Raw genomic sequence first — 12256 nt, 5'->3', positions numbered from 1 at the left:
CCAACAGACTGGGCCATCTGACCAATCAGAGCAGGGTAGACCAATCCCAACAGACTGGGCCATCTGACCAATCAGAGCAGAGTAGACCAATCCCAACAGACTGGGCCATCTGACCAATCAGAGCAGAGTAGACCAATCACAACAGACTGGGCCATCTGACCAATCAGAGCAGAGTAGACCAATCACAACAGACTGGGCCATCTGACCAATCAGAGCAGAGTAGACCAATCACAACAGACTGGGCCATCTGACCAATCAGAGCAGAGTAGACCAATCAGAGCAGAGTAGGCTCTTGGGAAGGAGGGATTTAGAAAAAGTCTGATAAAAGAGATGATGATTCAATTTAATGGTTTTTGAGATTGGATGTATGTGAACCTATTGTAAGGGACCTCCAAAACAAAAGGAATTAAAAAAATAGCATGGCACTTTAAGCACACATGCAGGACACGTCAAGCTGTGGTGCTCATGCAAGAGATTCAGGTTTGAATCTGACATGCAACGTGTCCCAATCAAGTCTGCATAGATCTCTACCTGTGAGATTTTGTGGGCGGGGGCAGTGGTCGAGCACCTGCTCTGGACAAATTATGGTTTGAATCCAGACCAGATCCCATTCCCTCTCGCTGTTCTCAAGTCTAGAACAGCTGTAGAATAAAAATGAGGCAAAAGCCCCAAAATAAAAAATAAATAAATAAATAGAACCCAGCAAGTGAGTTTTAATGGCATTTTTAAGTGGGAATTCTTCCCACCTGCACTCAATTAAACCCAACAGATAATGCTATTACACACCAATCCATCACAAACATTCTAATGAAACTTCCTCTCCCCTCTCTCTCTACATCTCAGATAAACACACAAGCAAATATATGATGTTGAAGAGTGTGCTAATGCATTAGGTACAGAGATAAACAAGGTGTTAGCGGGACACCAGGAGGAATGGAATTAGTTCCATCTACTTAGAGCGAGCAGAAGAAGAACACAAAAAGAGAGACAGGGAAGAGAAAGAAACAGCAGAAGTAATTAGATTTATGAGGGATGCTAATAAGATTATTTTAACACCACTTTACAAACTGTCAGCAAACAGTAACTCGCTATTTATACAGCGGTATTGTCACAAATACTTGCGTACTATTTTTTCTTCCTGGTAAAACTGAGCATCATCTGACAATCTTCATTAACGTCACGGTTGCTATGCTGATGAAACAGTGAAACAACCACACAGATACACACACACACTCTCTCTATGGGAAACGTGCCCCGAGAGGACAATATCCAGTTAGTGTTTGAGGAACAAGAGGACATTTGCTCATTGAAAGTCAGAGCGTCTCTCATCGGCTTTGAACAATAATCGCTCTAATGAACGAGTTTTTTCCGGCAATCCATGTTTTCACTGTTATACGGTAGGGGGTGCTATTATGCATCTTTAGAAAGAGGACTGAATCTCCTGATCCAAAAACAAGCGAAGAAGAAGCCGAAACAAGCAACAGCAGCATTGCTTACGCTCATGTAAGCTAATGCGATCATCAAACGTTTAACAGCATTTACATCAAAACTCAGATATTCATACAACAAAATATTCTACATGGGGGCTGCGCACATTTTGTGAAAATGAACAAAAATGCTGCCACTGGTTGGTAAAAAAAACACTGGCAGGGAAAGAGTTAAATGAGTGAGTGTGTGTGTGTGTGTGTGTGTGGGTGGGGGGTGAATATATTTTTCGGTCTGCACTGACAGCTACGCATGATTCAAAAAGTTCATAGATCATAAAACTAATCCGTATGAATTGAGCGGTTTAGTCTAAAGTTTTAGGGAAAAAACTTGATCGCTTTATATGATTTAAACAGATTTAATTTAGGCATTTATTCTAACTTAATAAAACTAACCCTAACCATTGAACTAACCCTTTAACTACACTTTTTTTTTTTTAAAGTTAATTTTAGTTTGTTTTTTATTTTCTGAGATGGTCAATATTGGATACACTGTATGAATCGGTCGATATTGGATATTTAAATATGCTGATTTACCATATTTTTACATTTGGATGAACCTTTTCAAAATCTAACACTGACTTAAAGTTCCTTAATCCTTTTTTTATATATATATAATTTAATAACATCTTAAGCAAATCTTAAAATGTATATCCATTTTTAATTCTGTACATTCTTATTTTGTGATAACTCCGATTATATAACTCCGATTGTGTTCGACTGAAAGAAGAATTTCATATACACCTAGGATGGTTTGAGGGGATAATTTTCATTTTGACAACTTTCCCCAATTCCTTAAGCTGATTTACCACACTGTAAAAAGACATCGGTTGACTTTAACCTAAAAAAAGTGAGGAGACCCATCGTCTTATAATTATTAGGTAAATAAACTTCATGCGTAATTGAAAAAATTAGAGTATGTGGAATTGTCAAGTTCACATAACTTAATTTTTCAATTACGCATGAAGTTTATTTACTTGATTTTAAGGCAAAAGGTTTCAAGGCAAAAGTTGAGTCAACATTTCACCAATGTATTCAGTTCAAACGTTGCCTTGAAATGAAAAGAAAAGGGGGGGAAACTGATAAGAATGTAAAAATGTGTACCTTGAAATGCAATGCAAGTCACTTTGGATAAAAGCGTCTGCCAAATGCATAAATGTGAATGTAAATGTAAAAGAATTGCATTTAGGATAAAGCCTCCCTACACTGTGTGTGTGTGTGTGTGTGTGTGTTTTGGACACTCACATGCTTCCAGTGGCCGAGCTGCTGTCGGTGGGCAGAGAGCCGTTGGAGCGCTCCATCTGGGCCAACCTGAACGGACAGAGATCGACACCAATATGAGACCAACATGACAGCATCACAGTGTTTATTAGGATTAAAAGGAGGTAGGGTATGGATTTGTGTACGTCCAAGACTCCACCATGGCTGAGCATGTTTATTCATGTGCTGGGTGATCAATGAGGATATAAAACTATAAAAATGTAAATTCAAAAAAGGCTACCGGTGTGACCCTCCAATTCTGAACATCTCTGTGCTAGAGTAGAGAGAGGAGCACTATCTGCTTTCACTTTCTCTCTCTCACACACACATACACACTTGTCCCGATGGATTACAGTCTCATAGTGTTCCTATAATGGGATAGAGGCTTCAGTCGTAGTCTATATTCACAATCCCATAATAACTGCCTGTGTGTGTGATAGTGACATTGAGAGAATCTAGCTGACGCTGAAAATCCATTTTCGAGTCTTTATGGGTAGAAGGTCAGCACTGGAGGCAGTTGGTGCATTTGTGCATGCGTAGTATGTTTTCTACTTTTTTCTTTGAGCAGGTGTAAATCGAATTGATACACGCCTAATATACTCTATGTGGCACCAGATTAAATTGGCTTCGGCAGAGAGCCAGAGGTCTAACGGGGCATGTGTGCATTTATACTGCTCATCTGTCACCGCTTTCACATGTCTGGCCCTGCGGTGATGCACTCTGACAGACCGAGGGCAGCGGATCTCAAATCATCAGCGAATTACTGTAATAACTGATGCTAATGATGACAGAGAACAGGAAATATAATATAAAAAATATAATATAATACAAATAACTTGCACTAATACTAGTTTGGTACTAATAGTATTTATTATTGGTGCTCATTAGGGAAGAATGGAACCATCAAATCAAACTTTTTTCATGGAATATTGCAGTATTAGTATAAATTATTTATCCATGCACATCATTATTTGTTTTTTAAGATTATGTCTCTCATAATCATTAACCAGAATATCTTCCCCTCCATCTTTTTTCTTCTCTGATGATGTGAGCGGGGTAACCTGTCACTCACATGAGATCAACAGAATCCAGAAGTCTAATTCGAGATTTTCTGTTGGGGCTTTATAATGTGGTTTGTCAATTTATGAGTAAAATACAGCCTGTGGTAAACATAACTTGACTGTACTTTGACGTTTTGATCTACAACGTAAATTACACACACCCATAGCGGAAAAGTGGATTTTTGTTCATTTTTGCTTAAACGTTAATTTTTGTAAACGCACGATTTTAATAAGTAACTATATAGACAATTTGGGGTGTGCAGTGTATGTTGTAGAGCAAAACATCAAAGTATAGTCAAGTTATGTTTACCACATTTAAATTGAAAACCCCCATTAAAACCCCATTGGAAAATCTCAAAGGAACCATTAGTCTTCCGGCTTCTGAAGTCATCCCTGCAGATCTCTATTCACTGAATACTTTTGAAAAATGTTTTGGAAAAAATAATGATTGCTGTGTACTGTAGGCCTATGACAGACTTATGTTCAATGAAATGAAATTAAACAGACAAAAACAGACAGTTTTTTTACTGAATGTTTTCATTTAGTGAAAGAGCAGCTTCTAAATCCTCCCTTCTCATCCTGCTGGATCTGTCTGCTGCGTTTGACCCAGTTAACCACCAGATCCTCCTGTCAATCCTAAAGACGAAGGGCATCTCGGGGACCGCACTCCAATGGTTCAGGTCTTGCCTCTCAGGGAGATCCTTTAGGGTGTCGTGGAGGGGTGAGGTGTCTAAGACCCAACATCTAGCTACTGGGGTGCCTCAGGGCTCAGTGCTTGGACCACTGCTCTTCTCCATCTACATGACATCACTAGGATCTGTCATTCAGAAACATGGCTTTTCCTATCACTGTTATACTGATGACACACAACTCTACCTCTCACTCCAGCCTGATGATGCGACGGTAGCTGCTCGCACCTCAGCCTGCCTGACAGACATTTCTGGCTGGATGAAGGACCACCACCTTCAACTAAACCTTGCGAAGACTCAGCTGCTTGTGGTCCCGGCCAACTCAACACTACACCACAACTTCTCCATTCAGATACGCTCGTCATCCATAACTCCATCAAGGTCAGCCAGGAACCTTGGAGTTGTGATTGATGATCAATTGAACTTTACAGACCACATTGCTAGAACTGCCCGGTCCTGCAGATTTGCCTTATACAACATTAGGAGGATCAGGCCCTTCCTATCAGAGCATGCTACACAACTCCTTGCCCAAGCTCTTGTTCTATCCAGACTGGACTATTGTAATGCTCTCCTGGCAGGTCTTCTAGCTTGCACTGTCAAACCTCTGCAAATGATCCAGATGCTGCAGCTACAGTGGTCTTTAACGAGCCGAAGAGAGCACACGCCACTCCTCTCCTCACAAATCTGCACTGGTTACCAGTTGCCGCTCGCATCAAATTCAAGTCACTGACTTTTGCCTACAGAACAACCACTGGCTCTGCTACCATTTACCTAATGCCGTGTGGTGCCATCTCAAAGAGGCACTAAATCTCTTTCTCTGACCTTTTTCTGGTCTGTTCCATGATGGTGGAATGATCTGCCCAACTCAGCCAGAGCTGTCCATTTTCAAGAAACGGCTGAAGACGCATCTTTTTTGGCAACACCTGATCCATTAATACTAACATTTTCAAGGCACACGTGATCCAAGTCAGCCGTTACCCTTTCTCCAGTGGTGGAGCCACGGACCCTAGAAACTCAGAAGCTAGAATACTAGAAACCTCCAAGCAAGTTGGTGCTAAACACTGCAGGACAGTGGCCCTCCAGGAGCAGCATTCAATTTATAGCATTTTAATTAATTTGATATTTAATTAATTGACATCCCTAGTTTTCACTAGACAGACATCTGCAATTACGGTGCTTCTTAAATGACATCAGCGCAGCCAAAGCCAAAGTCTCTTTAAGACAAGTCATTTCACTCGGCGGCCATCTTTGAAAGAGTGCAGCTCCTGTCTCTTTGAATGGGGAAACATCAAATGCTCCAAAACTGTTCATCAAGCTTACGATTAAATTTCATATTTGAAATCACCAATTAAATCTGACAACAACTGTCTCATACATTTTGTTTCTAAATGCTCGAATCATGACAGAAATCAACATTTTTCAGGCTAGATCAAGCTAATGCTAATGCGCAGTGGAAGCACGTCTGACTGTTTCTATGGGAACCGGAGCTTCTAACGGCTGCAGTGATGCGATGACTTTACCAATCGGTGATTGGCTCTTATTTCGAAGGCGGGACTTAATGAGCGTTGCACTTTTCCCCATTCAAAACAATACGAGTGACACGTCTTGTGTTATTCTATAGTCTTTGGCGCAGCATGACATTAGTGTGGTTTGTGTACTGTGATGCTGACAGTGAGATATACTGACCTGCTGGCGTACTTCCCTATCTGTGAATGCGTGTCGTCATGAGGGAGTTGTGGCGACGGAGATAGCCTACAAACAAAAACACAAGCATAAACAAAAGCACACTCGAAAATAAATCAACGACAAACATATAACATGTCTGAAGATCTACAGTGAAGGCCGTGTGTTATTGGGACGGACAAACTGGGAAGAAGGTTAGACAAAAACAATGATTAAAAAAAACAAAAAGGGGTGGAGGGGGCGTGCAAGGGTGGATCTGGCATTCTGCGCGTGCACTGATGTGAGCAGCACATGCTGTACTGATGCTTGACTGAAGATACTCACTCGTACTGCTCCGGACACATGCTGATGAGAGTGACCGGACTGCAGGAGGGAGAAACAAATACAAAAACAAGGGGAAGGGGGGGGACAGATTTTTTAGGGTCAGAGGTCACACAATAAGGAGGTCAGATCAGATCCAGACAACAAAGATGTGGAAGAAGTGTCCTGACTGAAATACTCCTCTCCAGGACTGTAGGGGGCAGCGCAGGATATTGAGATTTGTCATTCTGGATTCATAGAATGATTCATAATGTGTAACGCCATCATTAACTGACTGTCATGTCATTTCAAACCTGAATGACTTAATTTTTCTGTGGGACAAAAGAAGAAATTTCGAAGAATATCCAGGCTGCTCTTCTCTACACACTGAAAGTGAAGAGGACGCCAATGAACTCCAAAAAAGCACAATTAAACGCGCACATATTATATAACTTTAACAGAGAGAGAGAGAGAGAGAGAGAGAGAGAGAGAGAGAGAGAGACTTTAATACCTTTATGGTGCGTTTAAGTCACTCTATGCTTCCATTGTATGGAAAAAAGCAGCATGAACATTTTAGTTTTGACAAAACAACACATGGGTGATTAAATGATGATCCCTTTAATAAAGCCTCTTGTGAGCGTGTCAATCGCATCATCTTTGCGCGCACAGGCCTCAGAACTAGGGGGATCAGATTTCCAAACCAGTCTTTAATCTGTCATTTATTTTAATTCCATTTCAGTGTCTTTTAAAGTGGAAACTAAAGTGGCAATAAAAGTGTCTTTTTATATCATTTTTAAAGAGCAAAAGTTAACATAAAATGGTTTCATGGGAACTTGTAATGTAACGATTCATAAAAAATTCTTCCAGTGAAACGACTCTGTCTCTGGCGAGGCATGCCGGACTTATCCAATTATTTAGCTTAAAATAAACCCCACCTTTGCACAATTGTCTGGAATAATGTGCACTGATGATGGCCATGCAAATGTATTGAGAAAGTAACAAGGATCCATTATGATTTCATGTTGACTTTCAGGACGATGGCTAAAGAGGGAGAAATATGAGCGAGCCATGTCAAAAATCAAGCGATCCAGTTATCTAGGCTGTTAAAAGTCTGGTTTGCTGTATCACTATGTACAGAGCGCTGGATTCTGTGAATTAGTGCTGACAGAGTCAACAAACACGAGCTCTCTACTAAAAGTCGGTCAATATCCCCTGGCACTTCTGAATTTCGTGAAAACCAAAAACTGCAGAGTTTCATTTTGCTCTTGGAATCCGCTCTGAATATATTTCAACCGCGGTCATCGCTCTTAGTTAAATCTGACACGTGGCGATGCTGTTGCACACCGCAGCATGTCTGTTCAGAAACCTGAAAATCAAACGTTACATGAAATGGTCTGATGTCACAGCGAGCTCAGATGGGCTGAATGTCACGCTAACGTGGGACGGCAGTCATTCCGGCTCTGCTCGTGGGGATTTATAATCAGCACCGACTGAAGAAATGGGTCATCTGACGTTCCTTGCCATTTAGCAGAAGACTCTTTTGACACAAATTCATGAAATGGTCCCAGTGGACAACCAGAAGTGCCTTAATCAACGATAGTTGGCGGGAGATAAGGCAGAAGTGGGAACTGCGTAACTCTGCTTTCATAAATTGGCCACACTTGGGCTCAGTACGGCTGCTTTTTAAGACATCACACGGTAGGCCTGTTCCCAACGCTGAGGCTGATCCAGATGACAGGCTGCTTAATCCTGCTGCCTTCCAAGACACCTTCTTTTGTTTATAAAGACAGCATCGCATATTTCTTTAGCAGAAAATGCATTGCGACAAATACAGTGGAAAAAAAATCCACCTAATATGGCAGGTAAAATATTCACATTTACAGGATTCTTAGAAGCACAAGTCATCATAGTTGGTTAAACTATCATTTTAGCATTCCCATTTGCCCAAATAGCAAAAGGGGGATCTACAATAACTTATCTTTGACTTTGCCTCCTCATTTTAAAACCCCACCGCACAACACTGCTTTATATGCATATCGTCAGACTCTTGCAATATTTGGTAACACTATTTCGATGGTCCACTTTAGACATTCATGTAGTTGCAACTACATGCCAACTAAGTAACTTTGCAACTACATGTTAACTATCAGTCATTAGAGTATTAGTAGACTGTCATCTTAAAGGCACACTATGTAATTTTTCACCACTAGAGGTCGTTTATTCAAAACAAAGGCGTAGCTTGATGGCGCCTTGTTTTCGCTGAATCATGGGAGTTGTTGCCTTCACCTCTACAGCCGGTGGAGAACACGAAGGGACTCGGGCAGAAATCATATTCATGGATGAGCGGTATTAGGTATGGTAAAACATGGCACTCGCCGTAAATCAAGAAAACGAGATTTAAACAAAAGACTAACTGTGTTGAGCTTTATAACAATTCGTTTTCTGTCGATGAATGTATACAAACAGTTGCTCACCTGTCTAATAAAACACATCATATATTAAAGCATCTTGGGTGTTTCCATAGTTTCAACACAATAAAACCGAATATCGGGGGCAACGCGGGTATGATGTCATTGGTAGGAGACGGACGGACACGGTGCATGTCCTGGTTAAAACGGCTTATTTCTCTGGATTTAAACATTCGTAGAAATAGTGTAAGTACACAAATCAACAAAATATATAACATTGTTCAATTGGTCTTTGGATATTTTGATCCAAACATCTTACATAGTATACCTTTAATATCTGCTAACTCTTTATTGTGATGCTCCTCAACAGACCTTCTACTGACTATAAGTAACTTTGTAACTACACGTCAACTTATTCTACTAACCCGAGACTTAACACCGAACAGTCTACTAATACACTAATGAGAACACATTGAGATAGTTGCAAAGTTACGTTTAGATAGTAGAATGTCAAAAGCGAACCATCGAAATAAAGTGTAACCTTATTATTCATATTATTAAGAACTTAACAAAATTATGCTAAGAGTTTCAAGTTACGAGGTTTAGTCACAAGCTCTTTTTAATACCTTTCATTGGTTAAATATTTGCAAAACCCACACAGATTTCGCTCATGCTCAAGTTAGATAACGCAACTGACCAACAGAAAGCTGACAGGTTTGAAAGTGACTCCTGTAGCTATGTTTCCATCCACACGTTTTTATCCGCATTAAGTGATATCGAATGAAAAATGCCTTATGGAAACAGTAAAATTCGATTGAATTTCATGAATATCGACTCAAATGAAATACGATCGGTCTCATCGAATTTTATCTTGATCGATATACGGCTTATGCGATAAACGCGGATGGAAACGTTATTATGGTGCGATCCATTTTGCCTGGTAAAACTTTGTTCGCAAATGTTGGCTTGAATGTTGAGCAATTCGATGAGAAAATGAATGGAAACACCTTAACATGTCTCAAATCAATTCGATATACCAATTTGATCGCAAAACAGCATGTGACGTCATTACGCACAGGTTTTTATCCGCTTTAAAGCCGTTTGATGGAAACACACTTTCACCAGCTTTATTCGCATGAGTTTTTTTACCGAACTTCAGATAATTCGATTGACAAGTGAATGGAAACATGGCTTGTGTGAGCTCAACTATATGTTGTTGTTTAGAAGGACTTCTTGGATATACCACGTCCACAGAGTTATCTTTCTTATGCTACGGGATTGAGACATCGTCCCTTCCATGCTGTACTGGGTCTAATGAGGATACTCTTTGATTATGCCAATATCATCATTGGATATATTGGATCAATGCAGATCTGGGATGTTTGAGTGCAAGGACACCATTATTGCAACGTACCCTAAGCTAAAACCTGGATTAAATGAAGCGTAGAGCTTGAATTGAACTACTGGACTTTTTGCTCTTTTCTTGTTTGACCAACCCCACTCCTGGTACTAAACCAGAAAACACGTGTATACCTTCAATTGTTGACTCACTAGTTGTATATTGTGGTGTGACTTATCTGATATAAATATGTTTGCATTTACCTCTGTGTTTGGACTTGGTTTGAGAGTTTCTGAATCTGGTTAACAGTAATTAGTCAATAAAGTGCTCCCTTATAAATTTATTTGTGATTTAACCTTCTGAGAGTTCTCAGTTGGACGGTTACACAATGGACCTTTTTTGGCTAATGTACCGCACTTTTAGAAGGCTTATACGAAGGCAGTCGACGGCAAGACACCGTCTAGGTTTTGGAAGAGAGTTTGAATCTTTAGAGTAGAGGCTTGGTATTTCAAGATATATCAACATTTCTGTACAGACAGAAAATCTGCATTATGAAGCGAGACATGCCGACAATATCTGACACACTTCTCGGTAGGTCTTCAAACCCTGCACTGTGGATAAGACAGTGAAAGCTCTCCGCTGAAGAAAGTTGGCAGAAACCCAGAGCCTGAGGACAGTCCAATTACAACAATTGCAACTGCAGAGATCACATGCTTATATTCTCCTTCAAGATGCTTACGTTTCCATGTTGTCTCCTTCTAGGACCGTCTGGACGGGCAGGTATCCCAGGCGAGGGTGCTTCGCGAAATACTTCTTTGAGCGGAACTTGTTTTTTAAGACTTTGGTGAAATCCCGCATGTCTTCTCCTGAGGTGGTCTGAAAAGAAGAGGAAGAGAGATGATGGATGTGGAAGTGCATTTACTTTATTAACAATTGTTCAAAGCAACTTCAATACAATAAAGGCTGAGAGTCACTAGTGGTTTGAGCTTTGCTGTGTACAGAGTCTATTTAGCAGTTTCACTCTGAATCTTTCACACTAAACTTTTAAGTTAATTACAGTGCGAATTCTTCTTCTTATCTAAGCATTTGCTGTTCCAGTGCAGTTACAAAATAAACTCCAACAAAATTGAACAGTTACTAATATAAATGATTGTTCAAAAGTTTGGGGTCTGTAAGAAAACAAATTGTGTAAGAAATAGATGTTCAGCATCCTTACATCATTACATCACACATGATCCTTCAGAAATCATTCTAATGTGATGATTGGATGCTCAAGAAACATTGTTGTTATTATCAATGTTGAAAACCTCCTAATTGTCACCTAACAGGCATGTCACGAGTCACGACTGGCATTGACTGTCATAGAGACGTCCCACTGCACACAGAACGTCACAGAGACTTGGCATTGGGGTCTTTTGTCTGGGCCAGAAATCCAACCACTTAGAAACCATCCCAAACACCCTAGCAACCACAGCAAAGCCCTGGAAACCATTCAGAAGGTATGACTTATATATTCTATAATTAGGTGACACACAAACACACACTTGCATCATTGCTTTTGCTAACAAAAGGGAAATGCGGCTGAAGGTTCTCAACAGATCTCTGACCTAAAAACACTGCTTTATACTTAGAAGGGCAATGAACAGCAGAAGTGTCCGCAATATGAACACACAAGGGTTACAAAAGTATACACTCAACATTGGGTTTTTGCAGTGATGCCATAGAAGAACCATTGTTGTCTTGGTGTGAAGAACATTGTCAAAATCTATAAAGAGTCTTTTCTGGAATGGAAATGCTCCGTGGATTTTAAACCATGAAGCCATTTAACAACCTTTATTTGTAAGAGTATAAAGAGAGCACATAGAGCTCATTAGCCCATAACTTCGGTACTATTTTCTCTCACACACACACTGGCACACACAGATCCCACACTGATCCATCCACACGCATCTCATCCTCCAATTGTCTACTGAGCCGAGCTGAGGTGTTTCAGTTCAGGATTTCTCTGTCTACGTCTCCTCCGCACAAAGAC

General features: G+C 40.3%; 1 protein-coding gene across 6 annotated transcripts in view; it reads right to left on the bottom strand.

Annotated features, from left to right (window-relative positions):
• Window positions 1-12256, bottom strand: part of utrn (utrophin) — a 231614-nt gene that overhangs the window by 22063 nt on the left and 197295 nt on the right. For 5 of the 6 annotated variants that reach the window (XM_056270677.1, XM_056270680.1, XM_056270679.1 and 2 more), the window contains 4 exons: window positions 10964-11100; window positions 6502-6540; window positions 6181-6246; window positions 2730-2795 (listed from right to left, as the gene is read on the bottom strand). In XM_056270677.1, coding sequence (XP_056126652.1) covers window positions 2730-2795; window positions 6181-6246; window positions 6502-6540; window positions 10964-11100 — 308 coding nt within the window. The remainder of the gene's footprint in view (window positions 1-2729; window positions 2796-6180; window positions 6247-6501; window positions 6541-10963; window positions 11101-12256) is intronic. The other variant, XM_056270678.1, reaches the window with a different exon arrangement.

This window comes from Rhinichthys klamathensis, unplaced genomic scaffold (genome assembly GCF_029890125.1).
Source record: "Rhinichthys klamathensis goyatoka isolate OS25496 unplaced genomic scaffold, OSU_Roscu_1.1 h1tg000305l_1, whole genome shotgun sequence".
NCBI classification, from domain to species: domain Eukaryota; kingdom Metazoa; phylum Chordata; class Actinopteri; order Cypriniformes; family Leuciscidae; genus Rhinichthys; species Rhinichthys klamathensis.
This window is presented reverse-complemented; position numbering and strand designations above follow the sequence as displayed.